This window comes from Adiantum capillus-veneris, chromosome 30 (genome assembly GCF_014529385.1).
Source record: "Adiantum capillus-veneris isolate H3 chromosome 30, ASM1452938v2, whole genome shotgun sequence".
NCBI lineage: Eukaryota > Viridiplantae > Streptophyta > Polypodiopsida > Polypodiales > Pteridaceae > Adiantum > Adiantum capillus-veneris.
Genome location: NC_140960.1, coordinates 47,855,123 through 47,873,489, shown reverse-complemented (window position 1 = coordinate 47,873,489; position 18,367 = coordinate 47,855,123). Strand labels below are relative to the sequence as shown.

Here is an 18,367-nt window from a genome sequence, read left to right as displayed (position 1 = left end):
AAGAATATCACGTGGCTTCAACATTGGGGATTATTTTATTCTTTATATTTCACATTTTTACATACAGAAGGGTGTTGAAAAAATGATCTTGAAAAAATCTTTACAGATTGAATAGGAAAAGGGTCCCTTTTATTGGTGAGAAATTCATAGCTAAGAGGTTTTATAAATAACGTTTAAACGCACATGATATATAGGTTTTACATATGGTGACCCCCCCTCCTGAGGCCTTTATCTTCCTGTTCATATTCTAGCGAGTTTTGTTGATAATTTCTTTTCAAAGAATGCTTGAACCTCATAATCACTCTCTACCCAAGACCAAGTCTGCACAATCCATATTCATATTTGAAAGTCAAGGGTATCCTTATAACTTTGAATTTCTACTTCCAAATTGGATACAAAGGTATCTTGTTTCTTCTTATCTTCTCTCTGCATGAGAGAGACTATATATCGGTGCATGCTAGATTGTTGGAAAATTTTTAACTTCTTGAAAAGAGAATAGTTTATGAAGTTACAAGTAGCAGAGTTGTCTATCATAATTCCCACTTTTTTTCTTTTAACAAATCCATATATTCTAACCAACTCATCTGGTCGAAAAGTGGAACTCCACATATTAGTTGACATACTACAAGTGTGAGTGTTATCAACATCATGCAAAACCTCAATAGATTTATACCTTTCATTGCCAGGTGAGGAGAGGGTTTGGATAACATGGAGTTGTTTACCTTTTTTTCCCTTTTCATGGTTTTTGTCTTTATCATCATCCCCTTTCTTTTTGTTCTTAGGGCAAGTCCATGCGAGAGAAAAGCAAATGAAAAAATAAAATTTCTTTCTTTGCTCTTTCAAAGTTTCTAACCACTCTTAGGTCCCTTGATCATTTTCTTCTTACAAGGTGACTTTTTGTCTTTTGAAATCTTTCTTTGCTCTTTCAAAGTTTTTCTAACTATGCTTAGGTCCCTTGATCATTTTCTTCTTACAAGGTTACAAGGTGACTTTTTGTCTTTTGAAAATTGAAATTTCTTTTTTCCTTCAAAATGGTTGTGAATTTTTTGCTTCCTTACCTTTGAACTCACCATCAAGAGCAAGTTTAAGTGTATCTTATAAGGTCTTTGAAACGCTCCTTTTAACTTCTCTCTTTAAGTGCTCATCTAACCCCCTGATGAAACCTCTTGTCTTATGAAAGCTGTCAATACCCTGAAGTTTAAGAATAAATTCACGATATTCAACTATGTACGTAAATGATGGCCTACCTCTTTGCAACGCTTTATCCCAATCATCTCAATTTCTTTCCACTTCATTCTTGGGTAAAAACTCTTTCAAAAATATTTTTTTAAATTGAGCCCAATCTTTAGATAATTTACCAATTTGTTTGAGGCTCATCAACCATTTATAAATGTCTAAGGTCATACTTGCCTCAAGTACTTGGTAGTTCGGAGGAGTTTTTTGAAGCCTGTGCAAGCCTTGCCATCTCTGGAGAAAGGTGTAAATAGAGTCTTTGGTTTTGTCTTTTTTGGTACTAAACTAAGGCCATTTCATGTTTTTAAGAACATGATTTTCTCTAGCCCTAGCAACATGGTTTTGAGAAGGGATAATCTTCTCTTTGAACACTGCCTTGACATCCCTAGACGTACATGGAGTATCCAAAGTTCCAAAGTCCTGAAGTATTTTACCCTTTTCCATCATTTAAGTTTACTCAACTATTTTCTCATTACATAGTGCACTAAGGAAATTTTTCATTTGGATTTTCAAAGTATAAACCCTACATGCTAGTTTTTCATGCTTCTCATGGAAGACAACATCCCATTCTTCAGCATGTTGCGTAGTCTGTTCATCATATTGCTCAGTTCCTATCTCAATCTTCGTCGTAAGGAGATCTTGGTCATTTAATATGGTTCCATGAGGGATAATTTGATTTACCTGTTCATTTGATTTTACTCTCTTCTCTCTCTCTCTCTCTCTCTCTCTCTCTCTCTCTCTCTCTCTCTCTTTCTGTGTGTGTGTGTGTGTGTGTGTGGTGTTTTTGGGTTTAATTAAACTCACTACACCTTGAAAAAATAATGTAAAACATAAGCATTCAAATATGTACAAGATGTATAGAAATTCCATGATGTTTGAAGATTGATGACGAGGATGATTGATACCATCATCTCTTCACGGTCCCTTTTGTCAATAGCATATGCTTTAATGTATCAATTTGAACATCGGCTTTCACAAAATTCCTTAAGCTTATTGATAATCTTTTAGCTTGATGTCAAAGCAATGCAATAGCTTGTTGCACTCTTGTTAATAGCTAGTAGAAATGTTGCTTGCTTTTCTCAAGGGAACCGATACCAAAAGGGTATTGGTACCAATAAAAATCACACTTATTTTGTATCATTATATTGAGGTGTTTCTTAAGAAAATTATATAGAACACCACGTACATGGCAAAGCAGCAACCTTTGAAGCTATGCGACAACAACCTCAAAAGGTTAATGAAGCAAGGATGACAACTAGAAAAATTGCAGCAGTCATGAATGACAAGCACAAAGATCAAAGCCTCATAACTAATAAATGCTATGATAATAGTAAAATGTGAACGCTAGTGTTGTGAAGAAGAGAGAGGCATAAAAGAAGAGCTTTGCGCGCTCTATACAAAACACACATTTATCAACACAAGAGAATGTTCCCACTCTCAAACGTTGTGACCCAGGTAGTCACTCATCAAAAGATCCCTATAGCATGTGCCTTCAAGAGATTATTGCCAATACCCTTATATAACATGTTAAATTTGCATTGTGTGCTTATTTTGAAAACCCCACCCCTTCTAATGTATACATAAAATTATACATTTTTGAGCATTATACATATACAAATGCTGTGATTGGCTCGAGCCATGACTCATAGCTTAATGTGTGTGCCCATGTGCCAAACTATAAGGTATGTCATAGTATTGTATCTATTTTGAGCTAGAACATTCATCCATAAATCAAATACATACAGAAGGAAGAAACTAACTTTTGCATAGCGGGAGATTGTACCTAGTGCGTTGTGTCGCTTATGTCTTCTCTCTTTGTCCCTCTATGCATAACACTCTAGTTGCAAAGGTGAGCATGCCATGTTCTTTATCTTCCTCTTTCGCTCATGTGCTTCAATTGTCATCGTGTTCATAGGTTTTTGACATATGCAAGTTTCGTGTGTTTTTGGCAAGGCACCACCCTTTCGGTTGTTGCAGGTTCACATGCGCAAGCATTGAGAGAAAAAGAGTATCCCTCCTCCCCACTTATTTCTAAAGCTTAACTTTCCAAGCTTGATTTTGATAATGACATTAAAGTAGGTTTTTCTTTATTACTTGCTATGTTATGCTTTTCTACATCTATTTCAAAGTTCTAAATTATGTGATGAATTTTCTTATGTACTTAAATCTTCCTCAACATCTCATGCTTCTCTCTCTTGTTCCTCTACAATGGCTAATAACTCATATGATGAAAGGTTTCAAGTTTAAGTACTCAAGCCACAAGTTTACAACATAATCACAATACTAATTTATGCAATATTTTAGCACAAATTGCAATTCAATTGGAGGAGTTGCTTCAAGAATACAAAGATTTTTCCCTAGTGTTTTAGCTTTTGAGTTACCACCTAAATGAGGGTTGAAAAAGGCATATATGAGAATCTAGTAACAAACCAATAAACAAGCCTCCATATCGACTATCATAAAGGAGCATCTGAGGTAGAACGCTAGCTTATTGACTATCTTGGTAGGGGTTTTTTGCACCCAACATTATAGTTTTAAAAAGATCAAGGTAGCTTTAGAATCAACAATTATACTAGCTACAATTGAGCCACTTAAACCACTTATTCTAGAATTGATCCAGAAGCTAGCATCGACACCTATACTAGCTACAATTGATCCACTTAAACCACATTTTTCTAGAAATTGATGCTAGTTCTAGAGTTGTTAGTGCATTTCTACTCTAAGATGGTAGAACTATGGCTTTCGAAAATAAAAAACTTAATAAGGCACAATAGAATTACTCTATTTATGAAAGATGTTTCTATGCTATAGTGTATGCTCTTGGCGGGTGCACTATGTAATCATGTTAATATACCACGTGAGTTCAACAAGAGGGTTTTTTAATGCAAACATAAAAGGGGTTTTTATATTTCATTTTGGCAAGTTTTTCTAAAATAAGGGGTCATTTTATTCATACAAAAATGTTAAAAAAGGGGGCTTTTAAATACCCCTCGAACACATGTTATATATGGTGGTTTTCAATAGTGCACCCCTCGAGTGTACGCTTTGAAAAAGTGGAGACATTAGCTGTATGGAACTCATTTGGACATTGTGTTCTCCATGATAGCATAAAATGGTCAACAATTCAAACTGGTTTTGTAGCAGATGCTCTCAGTAGACAGCTAAAGATTAAGTTATTTTCTTTCATGAAGATAAAACAATGAGTTTTTATCATGTCTTACAAACAAATGCAAGCTTGAGGAGGCAGGTGTGGAGGCATGCTACAATGAGGGATCCTTCTCACTCCCTTGTTGGTTTTAGTGCTTCTCACACAATTATCCTCTATCAAACACTGAACTAAGGCTATAGAAGAAATTCTCTATCAAAGATAGATACCTACTCCACAAGGAGAGAGAAATGCATATTGATAGAGAAATGCACTCATACAACAATAGTTTTACTAGTCGGTTTACATCAACATGTTCAATACTATGTCTTGCATTGTTAGAAATGTCGAGTTAATAAAACAAAGCACCTTAAAGCATCTGGACTCTTACATCCTCTTTGAGATTTCCAATGGTCAATGGGAAATTATTTATATGAACGTTATGGTTGGCCTTCCTAATACTATCCAAGGACATGACTCAATATGGGTTATTGTTGACAAGTTGACTAAGATGTGAACTTTATTCAAACCAATCTACTATTAAGATGCCAAAATTAGCACTGATGTCCGTGGAACATATTTACAAGCTTCAAGGTTTTCCTAGTAATGTAGTAGGTGATTGCGATCCAAAGTTTGATAGTCACATTTGAAAGATTGAGCATGCAATTCAATCTAAGTACCTCCAATCATCCAAAGATGAATGGTCAGACAAAATAAGTCATCCAAACGCTAGAGGATATGCTACTAGTGTATTACATGGGAAGCAAAAACTTTGAGAAGATTATCTCCCCATCCTCAACTCCTAGGTTTAGTCCATTTATGCCCATGTATGGATTTCAACTTAGGTCACCAATTTTGATGTGGTCATCCATAAAAAAAAGTTTAACACGTCAAGGACTTCCTCCAAGACCATATGAACAGGTTACGTGCGATTGGCCAAAATGTTCGACAAGCCCAAGATTACTACAAAAGATATGCATGTATAAAGACAGTGATGCAACTAAAGTTGGTTAATGCTATGAAGAGTGCAATGCAAGGATATTTGTGCTCTCAAGGGCATGCCAAAGTAATTGAGTAGTTGTGAAGATCAAGAACAGGCAAGGAGCAGCAGATATGTATGCTTTATGTGGTTTTCACGGCCAAAATGCTCTACCATGGTTCTTGTCAGAGGTGGATGGCCAAATTGTGCAAGGTGCAGGAGTGGGAGTGCAAAAGGTGCCCCTAGTGTGGTCTATAGGCTGGTCCAGACGGCTCCTCAAATGGAGCTACGGTGTGAAAGTTATGCCAGCTTGAAGTTGAAAGTGGTTTACAACAATTGTGGATGGATGGTTATAGCTCAAGTGAATGCATTGGCCCGAAGTGCTCATCTAACGGTGCATGTCGATGTTTTTGAATTAGCAATCGGAGTTCAAACCGCCAAGATATGAGCAATTGAAGTTTCATAGGGGGGCAATTTTGTGCTAGCTTGACTGCCTTGGTAGGTGTGCCATATGGAGTTTTTTCAAATTTTCCAAGGTTTGTATGGGAGCTATGTAGCACATGAAGGCCATAGGAGTTGATGGTTCGTCAATCGGAGTCCCGATTATCAAAATATGCTAGGTTGAAGTTGGTGTTAGTTGTCGATGAAGGGTCGCCAGATGGTTTTTATCGTAATTTTTGGCTCGAGGTTTGGGGGCATGGAGGAGTTGAGAAGAAGTGAGGTTTTTCGAGGTCGAAGATGACGGTGGGATCTACTGCTTGGGATTTACAACATGAAAAAAGGGCTTATGAGCATGGATCAGGAGGACTTTCAAAGTGGCTCTTAGAAGGGATTTTTTATGTGAGGTCAAGGGGTTTTTTGAGGATGTTGGGGGATGCCTCACTTGATGCTTCCACATGGCCATGCTACCATCCCATATGCGTTGTTAGAGCCTGCGAGCATGCGATATAAATCTTGGGCCGTAGCCCCTTCACTCGACACAAGAGGAGAGAGAGAAGGAGAGGTCCTTGGCTATGGTTACCGGCTCATGAGCGCTCTTGTGGCGGTGCTATGGTGGCAATTGGGCGGCTCGTGGCCGTTCTAGGCACTGCATTGGCGATGCACTGCTGGTTGGTTGGCACGAAGAAAGTGATGATGTGGTGGGTAGGTGACAAGGTCTTCTTAAAGTTTCTAGAGCACTCAAAAAGACTAAAAACTAGACTTGCACGTAAGTTATTGCCAAGATATTGTGAACCTCTTAAAATACTCAAGCATGCAGGAACAATAGCCTATAGATTAACTGTTCCAATACACTCTCATGTCCACTCGAAATTTCATGTAAGGCATCTATGATAAAGCTTACACCAAGACTACAATGTTGTTAATCAAGATGTCTTCTTTGATTTCATCAAACCTTCAATTTTACATCATGAACCTGCAAGAATCATGCATTCCCATGAATTACAAACACGATATCGTGTTTGTCTCAGCAAATACTAGTCATGTAGAAAGAGAGGTCAAAGAAGGTGCCACTTATTAGAGTTTGGGGTTGAGAGAGAAAATTCTTTTAATTCTTTAAAAGGTAGAGAACAAATTTGAAATACCACAATTCAAAAAGAATCTCCACCTTTTTACCATTTGCATGAGATGTTACTTTTCGAGGTCCCACATGAAGTGTCACCCTTCAAATCTTTTGGAAATGGACCCCTTTCCAAAAAATTATCCCTCCCAAGGCATCGATTTTCCCTTTTGGCTCAATTTTCAAATTTTCCCTAGTCAATCTTACACCATTCTTGTAAATCATGCACCTCCCTTTGCCATAATTAATCCTATCATCTTCTTCTCCCTATCCAAGCTTTGATCTTGTTATTGCAACCATGAATCCTTTTAGAAGATGTATCTATCCCTAGTCAATCTTACACCATTCTTGTAAATCATGCACCTCCCTTTGCCATAATTAATCCTATCATCTTCTTCTCCCTATCCAAGCTTTGATCTTGTTATTGCAACCATGAATCCTTTTAGAAGATGTATCTATCAATTTCATTGTTGGGTACACGGCTATGGCGGGTACAACCTGTGGCAAGTCATGGCAAGAGAGAGGGAGAGAGAGAGAGAGCAAGAGAGCGAGGAGATGTTAGGTTTCCAAGCCCTGGTCCAATCAATCTTAAGCCCGGTGGAACATATCCCTGTAGTATGCAGTCCATCTTCAGTGTGTATGGAGTTTTGCATGGCAACTTTGCCTTAATATATCTTGTAAAGTCTTTTCATAATTAATCAATAATAGCGTTATGTTTTGTTGTCGATCTCTGCTTCTCTCCCTCCCTCCTCTCTCTCTCTCTCTCTCTCTCTAACATCCTTTCCTGTCCTGCATGCCATCTCCCATGGATTCTATTTGTTGCCATCCACCCTAGCCATCTCCTTACAAGTGGTATCAGAGGCCAGGAGGGCAAGAAAGGCAAGCATATCAACACGCAACGGAGGTTGGCATCCCTAGGTGATGAAGGAGGCGCAAGCATCTCTGCGAAGGGTGTTTTAAAATTCCACTCAAGTGTTCCCCTATGCGTATAGCATTTTAAAACACTGTGTCTATAAGGCAAAGAGAGCTTGCAAGTGCAGGATAATAGGTGCAACAAGTTGGCATTTTGAAACATTGCCATAGGCACATGTTGGGCAAATCAAAGACAAGTCGGTGCTCTCTGCACAGAGAAACATCTCAAAACGCTACTGCTCTACTCTGCAAAGGTAGCACAAGCAATCCTAAACTATGTTTTAAACCATTGTCAAAACGGCATGCATTTCTGCAGGTTGCATATTGAAACGCCATCATCTCTAGAATGTGCAAATTGTTGAGATGTCGAGCTCTACATCTTGAGCTGGCATCCACTACGGGTCTTGGCCGCTTACGGCATTTACTCACTGGCGCGTTAGGTGACCGACACGGAGGATCTCTGCCAGTGATTCTACAACTGGACTACACTTATAGTGCCAGCCTAGTACGCTTCTAGCGAGTTCACACTTAGTGACCGCATGTACATATGTGTTAATTTTCAGTTTTAGCACTTAGTCATTTTGTACTCTCTTTTCTGTGAGAAGAAGAAGAAGCTTTCCATCTCTGTGTGGTGTGTGCTTGCCTTGTGTAGCTCTCTTGCATCCTCTTTCTTTACACAAATGATATCATATCAAATTGCGATTGCATAAGATGGTTGCTCTTCAACTAGCATTTCAAAATGGTGTTATAGGGCACCTAATGAGTGAAGACAAGACAAGCTTCACAAAACGCTATAGTGGGCTCCTTGCAACATGCATGGCCAAGTCAACAAGTGGAGCAATTGCTTGTTAGCAAGCATTTCAAAATGCTATCACCAAGGGACTCACACACAGTGGAAGAGGTGTTAGAGGAGGCATTTGGATATGTGGAAATGAATCGAAGAGACCCTGTGCAGATTGATCCGAGGCAATTTTGACCGACTACTACAGGTGATATGATGAAGGACCAAGACGTTTTTGATTGCATGGGCATTTTGTATGTTAGTTTACATGCAATACCTCTCACGAATGCGTATGCCATATATGTCAATTTAGTGGCTTTTCTTGTCAATCGAATATAGCTAGCAATGAGGCAAGTGATAGAGACCATTAAGATCTGTTTTGAGATTGTGGTACGAGACTTCACAAAGTGCTTTTACCAGTTCAGTGTCATACCTTTGTATTTTCTATCAAAAGTTTTATTTTAGGATGTTAGTTCTCAGTAATTGCCATATCAATAAGTTGCACATGTTATAGACACTGCCATGAAAAACAAAAGTGGTAAGACCTCCCATTTTTGTTTGGTCAAGTTCTTGTTGTCTCACTCTAATTGTTGTCCGAGGGAAGTGCACACACACACCTATGTTGTTGTCAATCGAGAGGGGGGGGGGGGAGAGTCTACTTATAGTTTCAGGTGATTGAACTCTACCATGGTCTATACCAAGTCCATTGTCAGTGGTTTGGGTTTGAGGGGGGGATTGTTGGGTTTCCAAGCCCTGGTCCAATCAAGTGTAAGCTCGTGGGAACATATCCCTATAACATGCAGTGCACCTTCACTGTGCATGGAGTTTTGCATGGCAACATTGCCTTATATATATCTTGTTAAGCTTTTCATACTCAATCAATCATAGCGTTATATTTTGTGTTGTTTTGTTGTCAGCATGTTTGAGAATAAACATTACATGCATTTTTTGACCATGAACAATGTGTAGCATGTTTGAGAATAAACATTACATGCGTTTTTTGACCATGAAAAATGTGTAGCAGGGTAGGTTTTCAAGGAATTTACAAGTCATGTCAAGGAAACTTTGAACTTCTTTTAGCTATTGAGTTGATTTGCTACATTGGGCCTCCACTATTAGAAAGTTCTCTATGTATCACGTGTGTTCAAGCAACATTTATGTAACCACTCTTCACATACATTTTTGGCTTTCTAAAAGAAGCCTAAGAGAAATGTTGGGTTAGTGATACTTTCAATGTTTTAAGTGATGATCGAGACTTACCTTAAACGTCATTTTGGTTTTAAAGTATTAAATGGATATTTTTATTTCACCTTTCATTTCACTTCCTCACATGCCTTGACTTCTCTCGTTTAAGGACCTTCTAAAAGTCCAATTCATTAAATTGTTTTATTATTTCTTATACGTGCTAAATGTAGCTATGACATGGCAAGATGCAACCTTGGTCTACAATGTTGGCAAGAAGAGTGCCATGGTATGCCCTTGACAATAAGAACTTATAGGGGAAAATAAACTTTTTGCACTACCAATAATTTGCAATCGACCATTGTCCCAACATGCCATACGCTTCATCAATTGTGTACCACCATTTCATATAAATGGGAGACTTATTCTTCAACTAAATAACCATCAAATATCTTATCCTCCTAAGTCATTGCAAATCTCATGTAATTGTAAGCACTCATGAAGACCATTCTCAATAACTTTAGTCCCCTCTTAACTTCAGCAGGCCTTCATAAGTGCTCACCTTGTTACAAATTAAAATATCAAAGAAGATTTTAATTCGATATTTCACATCAAACCATATCTAACTCACTTCTTCACTAAGGCTTGTTTTAGAAAACCACTAATAAATGAAAAATAATAAAATGAAAAGGGGATCAAATAATGTAAGGCCACAAAATGAAGGAACCTTGAACATTAAAGAAGATTGCATTGTTGTTTGCCATGAAAAGATAGTAACAATAAAAACATAAAATTGGGCTTTGTTGTGTGTGTGTGTGTGAGAGAGAGAGAGAGAGAGAGAGAGAGAGCTAAAATCAAGACAAAATTAAAATTAAACTATCTAAAATTAGCAAGCTTGATGGCTCCATGAGACAAAAGATTTGAAACACTCTTTAATGTACTTGAATCATCTTCCCTGATTTGTTTTTTTTTTTTTGGAGAGAGAGTGGGATCTTGAAATTACAACTCACACACCCAACTGCACGAGGTGGAGCACTCTGGTCGAATAAAGTAAGCCAATCCATCATATAGAATTTGGGATAACCCATAAGGGCGACATGTCAAACAAGATATCAAGGGGGTTTGCATGTCATGCTTACTCCCCACAACTCTCAAAACCCCTTAATTCAAGCGAGCCTTTGCGACTCATAAAGACATGCGAAATATATGTACATAATTTCTTTTTCCAAGAAAGGGTGGATAACCAAAATAATTCCCTTGATTACCTTTCATATCAAAATATTTTTCTTTTGCATATCTATGTTTAGATCCTTCCTTAGTAGAGACCCCTCCCCTCTTGGTAATGGTAGAGTCGGACAACGGTAGAACCTCGTCACTCCACAACAAATTTGTCCTATGCTATCAACTTCAATGAGCATGAAATGACTATTTCTTTAGAGAGGCAAGGACAGAAGATGTGCTTGCCAACTCTTCCGAAACCGATAGAGTGAATAGTTTGCTGCCGATAAAACCCTAGCCAGTGGAGAGCCGCTCGTACGTCTTCTTGTGACTCCATTGGAATTGACCTTTCTATGGAGATGTCAAGATGCAAATTAAAATATCAGCAACATTCAATTGTTCTCCCTGGCATCGTGAAGATTCCATTTTCACTTTGAGTGGCTGTTGGTATAGTGGATGATTAATGGTCCGCAGTAATAAACTATTTAACCCATGCAAATAAAACACGGCACTCCAACCCCCTCGCGTCCCTTCTCTCTCTCTCTCTCTCTCTCTCTCTCGACTTTGACATGTACACTCTTACCCAGCTGCTGAGGACGCCGAACTCCATGTTTTTCAGTCTGTGACTTGATGGCGTCGCTTTACTCGAAATCGCTTCAAATTATCCAGGTTTGTCTCTGCCCACTCTATTGTTTCCTGCAGATGTGCATGTGCATGTTGGTAGTCTTGTGTGTGCGCCTGTGACTCTGTAGCTAGGGGAATTTTCTGATTCGGGTGTCATCTTGAGCGTTGTGTTCTGTGTCTCTAATGGTGTATGATATTATGGAGAATGTTTCCCACTTGTGCATGAGTCGGCCTGCTTGTTCTTTTCTCTCTGTTGTGTTAGGTGTGGATGTACTTTTGTGCATTGTAGCAAAATTTGTAAGCTTTGCGCTCCAACCTTGTCTGCAAGCTCAGGAGACATCCTTTGTGTTTGCGTCCATGGCAAGGAATCTTTTTTTACCAGCATTCATAGACATTTGTAGGGGCTTCCGTGTTACCTGGCAGCCACTAGTTTTCCTACTGGTTTCGGGCTGGACTCTTGCTCAAGGGAGAGAGAGACACACACCTTTTTTTTGTAAATCTTGTTTTTAGAATTTACAGGTGGGAAACCTCGAAAACCTACGAAAAATAAGCGATACAAAAAGTGGAGCACTGTGAGGCTCCGAAGACTAGAAACGGCCAAAGTAAATCCTGTAGGCATCAAGAGTGATATCCCCATCCTCGTAATGTGGAAATTTGTTCTGGTTCATTGTTTCTTTATCTTGGCCTTGGCTAACGTTGTAAGATGGCCGGTTCGGTGGTGTACTACTATGAATCAATCATGTGATCTTCAGGATGTAAAGGAGGTAACTCGCTTTGTACGCCTTCCGAGAAACAGTCAGCCTCTATTGCAGAAAAATCTTGTCGTTGCTTTTCGGGGTCAAACATATTCGACCTTCAATCATCATTCAGTTCTCTTAAGAAAAATCGAGTAAAGAAACTGAATTTCATCAAGTATTGTCACAACCTTCCCGAGGGCATTATGTAGAAGTCCTCGTGCCCTAAATACCCCTGACATTGCAAACGGAGTTTGCCAATGATCGGTGTAATGGCAACATCCCGTCCGGGTGCCACTAGAACTACCTCCGCTTGTGGCCTCAGCCCGTCGGGCGTAATTCCAAATCGAGCCGCCAATTCACTTGGAGAAGACTATAATGTAATCAAAGAAAGTGCCGACAAATGATCTATACTCTCGGAAAATCCTATCCATCATTTGTTTGAAAGTCGTTGGAGCATTGGTAAGGCCAAAAGGCATCACCAAAAATTCATATAAACCGACCGAAAGACTGTCTTGTAGACATCTCCCGGAGCGATTCGGATATGATGATATTCGCTTTTCAAATCAGCCCTGCTGAAACAAGAGGATCCCTGCTGAAGTTGGTCAAGAATATCATCGATCCTTGGAATCAAATATTTGTTTTTGATAGTGATTTTATTGAGAGCTCTGTAATCAATGTACATTTTCCAAGATCCGTCTTTCTTTAATACCAACAACACTAGAGAGTAGTAGGGTGAAGTACTCGGCTGGATTCCAGAAGGTTTTCAATTGGTTCACGATCTCTTCATTCTGGGCTCAGCTAACACGATAAGGTGGCCTGTTCGGTGGTGTGCTTTTAGGACTCAGATCAATGGTGTGATCCTCTGGACGAGATGGGGGCAACTCGCCTGACAGGCCCTCAAAGAAACAATCAATATGTGTGGAGAAAATCTTGGCGTTCTTTATCAAGTTCAGATATGTTCGTTCTATGTTCATCATTTAACTCTTTCAAGTAGATCGAGTAAACAAAGAGACTGGATTTCGTTAATTTGGAAATGGCTGAAGCCGATACAATAGGGACAGACTCGCCCTTCAATTTTACATCAAGTACGGCACTTTTCATTGGCAAGGTTGCTTTCTTTGCCCGATAGTCGACCACTACGTGTTCTTATGGTACCAAGGGACTCCTAGGAGGACGTCACAACCTTCCAAAGGCATGATGTAGAAGTCCTCGTGTCCTAAATACCCTTGGCAATGCAAACGAAGTTTGCCAATGATAGGTGTTATGGCTATGTCCCGTCCGGGTGCGCTAGAACTGCCTCTGCTAGTGGTCCCATCTTGTCAGGTGTAATCTCGAACCGCGCCGCCAATTCAGGTGAAATGAAGTTGGCCTTGGCTCCTCCATCGAAGAAAATCAGAGCTTCTTGATCTTTCACTTTGCCCCAAGCTCGGCAAAGTTTTGTACTTTCATCAATCAGGCTTGGTCAGTACCCATGTAGTCTAGTACCAGTCCTGCTTTCACCCTGCCTTTTCTTCCACATTCCTTTGCTACTCTCGAACTCTCTGGCCTGTCTTTAGTCTGTTCTTGCGGTGCCTTTTGGGGCACTTTGCGGAGATGTGCCCTTGTTTCCCGCAACCAAAACACTTCCCCTCTTTGATATAGTTGACCCTCTCTCGAAGAGTCAGCCGGGGTCGTGTATCCTTATCCTTCTTTTCTTGGGAACTCTTTTTCTTTCTACTTTTATTTTTGGAGGTCTGGCGGGTTCTCTGACTCAAGATCTCAACAGTGGGGTAAGATTTCCCGAACGTATCGAGAAACCTCGTTTCGCATGACCCATTAATTCTTAAATAGATATGACTTTTGTTCCAGGCAATAATCTCGGATCTCTAGGGAGTCCGGAGCAAAACCGCTCAAGCTGTTCCTTAAAAGAGACCTTCTTAAATGAAGAGGTTGGTAGAAAAGAGTCCCAAAACCTCTCGCAAAGAATCTCCCTTGGTCATGCGAAGATGGTTCCAAGCGGTTCGTATATCCCGTTCGTACTCCGGGTGAGCAAAGAAGAATTAAAGAGCCTTTTGAATTTCAGCCACTTGATTGGTTCTTCTTTCCTTAGAAGAAGAGTGGACCACCATGTTGGAGCATTTCCTTTGAGAAAAGATGCAGCCCTCCTAATCTTGGAGTGCTCTAGTAGTGCCCTGTAGAGAAGGCTATGTCAAACTGCTGGATGAAGGTCAAAGCCCTCGGAGCATCGGAATCCAAAAAAGGATTCAAATTTTATCGACTGTCTACCTTCTTTAAATTCTTTTGCTTTCTTGCTCGTCTTTGAGGAAGTCATATTGGTTGGCTCTGTAAAAGTGCTTCTTTGCATAAAACATATGGTCATCGGAGTACGAACCGTTAGAGGATGACTCCTTTGTAGAGCTATCAAAACTGGGCGAAATCTGAATTTCTTTACCTTTTTCTTGCCCTTTTCGAAGCTTTGCTTTTTGCTTCGCTTTTTGCCCTTTCTGTCCTCCTCGCTCGAGTCCGAAGAGCTAGAAGAGCTGTCAGAATAAGAGGAAGAAGAAGAATTGGGTAGTCCTTCAAAGCGTACACTCTTCTTCTGCTTTCTTGCGGATGCAAAAGAAGATTGACGGCCCAAATAACCAGGGTAGTCAATCCCCTTCTTGCGCTTTTTCACTTTCTTTTTGGATTGATTTTGCATGTCCAAAAGCTGACTGATCTGAGTCTGAACTACCTCTTGAAGTTCTTGTTCTGTAAACATCCTCAAAGAAGGAGGTTTCTTGAGTGCCGGTTTGATTGGTGGTTCAGTGGCTTTCTGCCACTGAGTGTGTACTTCTGGGATGGATTGCTGAGACAAAAATTTTGCAAACTAAGGATCTTTCGTAAATTTAATCATCTGCTTTGTGCACTCGTCAACCTGCTGTCGACGTTCCATCTCTTGAAGTTCGTACTGAGTAGGCCGAGGTGGCCCGTACTCTTCTTCTGTTAAGTCGTTTAAATCTTCTACGTGATCTCCTCATGCATCAGCAGATGCAGAAGAAGTCGGCCTATTCTTTTTGGAATCCATAAGTGTCGCGAATTAAGGGATTGGATTTCCCGGTAGAAGAGAAATCGACCGTGCTCTGATACCACTGTAACAAACTTGGACACCCCAAGTCAAGATTCTACCGCGACATAGCAGAGATTTACTTCAAAATAGTTCACAAGAGACGACACGACCGTGCCAAGAGGTATTGGCCCCAAAGATTGGCGCCCCTTTCGGTATTTATTTTTATATTAATCTGTGTGCAAAGTACAAAGAGCCCGCAAGTGCTCACTCTCAGTCTCTGCATCCAGATGCTTTGAGAAGTGAGCCTCTAAGGCCACTTATAAAGATTACATGGGATGCCAAAAACAGAGCCCCAAAAGCTTTTAAAATGAAAAACAAACTGTCCCAAAAGTTGCCAAAGCTAATTCCGTACATTGTCCGCTTTTTCAGTTGAATTCCGTACGCTGCCACGTCAGCTTGTCGGCGAGTTTTGTGGAGATCTGTACTGGCTGTCCGTATTGTCTACCACGTCAGCAGTCAGCGCATTATGAGGGATTCCGTACACACTGCCATGTCAGCCTGTCGGCGCATTTCCCGAGATTCCTGCAGGGTGTGTGTGTGTGTTTATGACCGGGTGGCTTTGCCACGTCACCAGTTTGTGACAGTACACCTGTCACGTCAGCAATGTAAATCGCGGAAATCCGTACAGGCTGTGACGTTAGCATGTTAGTGCAATTTGCGGAGTGTCCGTACTGCTGCCAGGTCAGTAGCTGCTACGCAAATCTCTGTGTGCATGCGTTGGTCCTGCTTCTTTACTTAGGGTTTAGGCCCCTCGGTTGAAACCGGCCCGTAGGGCGATAGACGTTGGCTTTCACCCGAAGTTCTTTACTTTACACACACACACACAGCACTTTGCAAAGGTAACCTGTAACGAGGATTAACACCTAAGTACACACACGGCTCGGAAGCTAGAATGCTCCGAGCAGACACCGACAACCTGTAGGCCCCAAAATTGGCGCCCCTTTCGGTATTTCTTTATTCTTTAACAGAGGGAATAAAACCTGTGATCTCCTACAAGCTGCCCCGCACAATCTAGGCTAAGAAACACCTGTTCTGGCCCGATTTCGGCAGCATAACTGTACTAGGATGCTTCACAGTTAGTATCCTGTAACCGGCCTGTTATCTTCAAAAAGGGCGGTAGACTTTACTTCAAACCTTGATTTAGCTTTCACCCATTATTAGTCGTCTATTCTACCTGTGCTATAATGACACAAGAGAGGGGAATGGGATACAGATGCTAGAATGCATCTGTATGCGAGTCAGACACTAGATTGGCCCCTAAATAGACGCCCCTTTCGGTATTTCTTTATTCTTCAATAGAGGGAATAAAAGCTGTGGTTCGCTACAAGCTGCCCCGCACAATCTGGGCTGAATTTCTTCTGTTCTGGCCCGATTTCGGCAGCATAACTGTACTAGGACCCTTCACAGTCAGTATCCCCACGCATTAGATGACTTTCCCGACGCATACGGACACTTTGCAAAACCTGGCGAGAATCTGCAGCACGCTGAATTCTCTGTTTTCTGCCCTGAAAATGCGCCAGATCACCTGTACAACGGTCCCCTTGCGTCCCCGAACCTCTTGGGGGTATTAGGGTCCGTTTAGGGCCAAAACCCTAAACCTGCAAAAATACACAGCAGGCTGTAATTCCCTGTTTTGGGCTCCGTTTCGCGTGCCGGTCGCATCTGTAGCAAGACCTCGAGCTCCCGCACCTGTAGGGCTACTTGCCCTTTGAATCGGATATGATTTCGGGCGTGAAACCTCTCCGAATTCACCTGTACCTGTGGGGGATTAGCCGCTAGCTAATCGAGTACCTGTGCAAGAGGCTCTTGCCTCGGCAATCGCGCATGAACCCACACAACTGTACATTGGTCAATCTGATGAGCCCACTAGAGGGGCATAACCATAAAGAATAGGGGAGAGAGAGAGAGCAGTGAGAGGTGTGCAGGTCATGACATCTTGCACTTCACTGTACATAGAGGGTAAGCAAGCACTCCATTGAAGCTCTCCCACCTGTGACAACACTCAAAAACGAGCTCACAGCTGAAAATCACGTTTTTGCCTTCTGTTTAAGTAGTAAACTGGCCTAAGAGTGCCAAGTGTCAGTCATTTGTGCATTTTCCCGCTTTAGACCCTCAGGTCTAAAAATATCTCACCTGCAGCCACTGTTGACTTGGCCATAGAGTAACAAAATGATCCCCATGTCAAAGTGCACGTAATGACGCGAAGACATTTTTCCGTCCAAAAATAGCAATCCCTAAAATTTAGGAGTTTCTGCCATTACATTCTTCTAGGTCATCTGACCCTCTTTGTACACTGCAGCCACACCCAGAACTGAAATGTAGCCTATGTAGCAAAGTATTCCGCTTTGGCTGGCCAATGACCCCACTTTGGCTAACCATAGTCCTTGTCCAACCTTAGTGGTCTTTAGCCCTCAGGCTTGGACTCTCTCTGAACAGTTCCACACTGGCTATGCAATGCAGGGCAGTTAGATTTCCAGAGGGGTGTTTCCAAAAGGTAAAACAAACGAAATTCCCCAAAGAAAGAGAAAATAAACAAAAATGGAATTGCCACTAGCTGGTGACATACCCCCCTCTTGAAATCTCAAACGTCCTCGTTTGCACCTATGTTGTACATGCTTACAGTCAGCACTCGGGTGTCCGGACATCGTGTCGACACATGTACGACACATACATGCTCACAGTCAACACCTCGTTGACACATGTATTGCCTGCGTGTGAACCTTGTCCCAATGACATAGTGGAAGCGTCACACTCTGCCATTGCTTTGAGTCCATAACTTTCCAATGACAAAATGGAAGCGTCACATTTTGCCATTGCCTTTTAGTACACGTTGGATCCAGTAACCTTTCGAGCATACCCAAATCAACAATTTAAGAATGCAGTTACACATGTACCCTTTAATAGAAGCAA

General features: G+C 40.9%; 1 protein-coding gene across 2 annotated transcripts in view; it reads left to right on the top strand.

Annotated features, from left to right (window-relative positions):
• The first annotated feature begins 11,507 nt into the window (after positions 1-11,507).
• The window catches only part of LOC147417905 (uncharacterized), a 37,412-nt gene continuing 30,552 nt past the window's right edge, over positions 11,508-18,367 (top strand). Inside the window, exon 1 of one of the 2 annotated variants that reach the window (XM_086507399.1) lies at positions 11,508-11,677. In XM_086507399.1, the coding sequence (XP_086363525.1) occupies positions 11,639-11,677 (39 nt within the window). In that variant the 5' untranslated portion in view covers positions 11,508-11,638. The remainder of the gene's footprint in view (positions 11,678-18,367) is intronic. The other variant, XM_086507400.1, reaches the window with a different exon arrangement.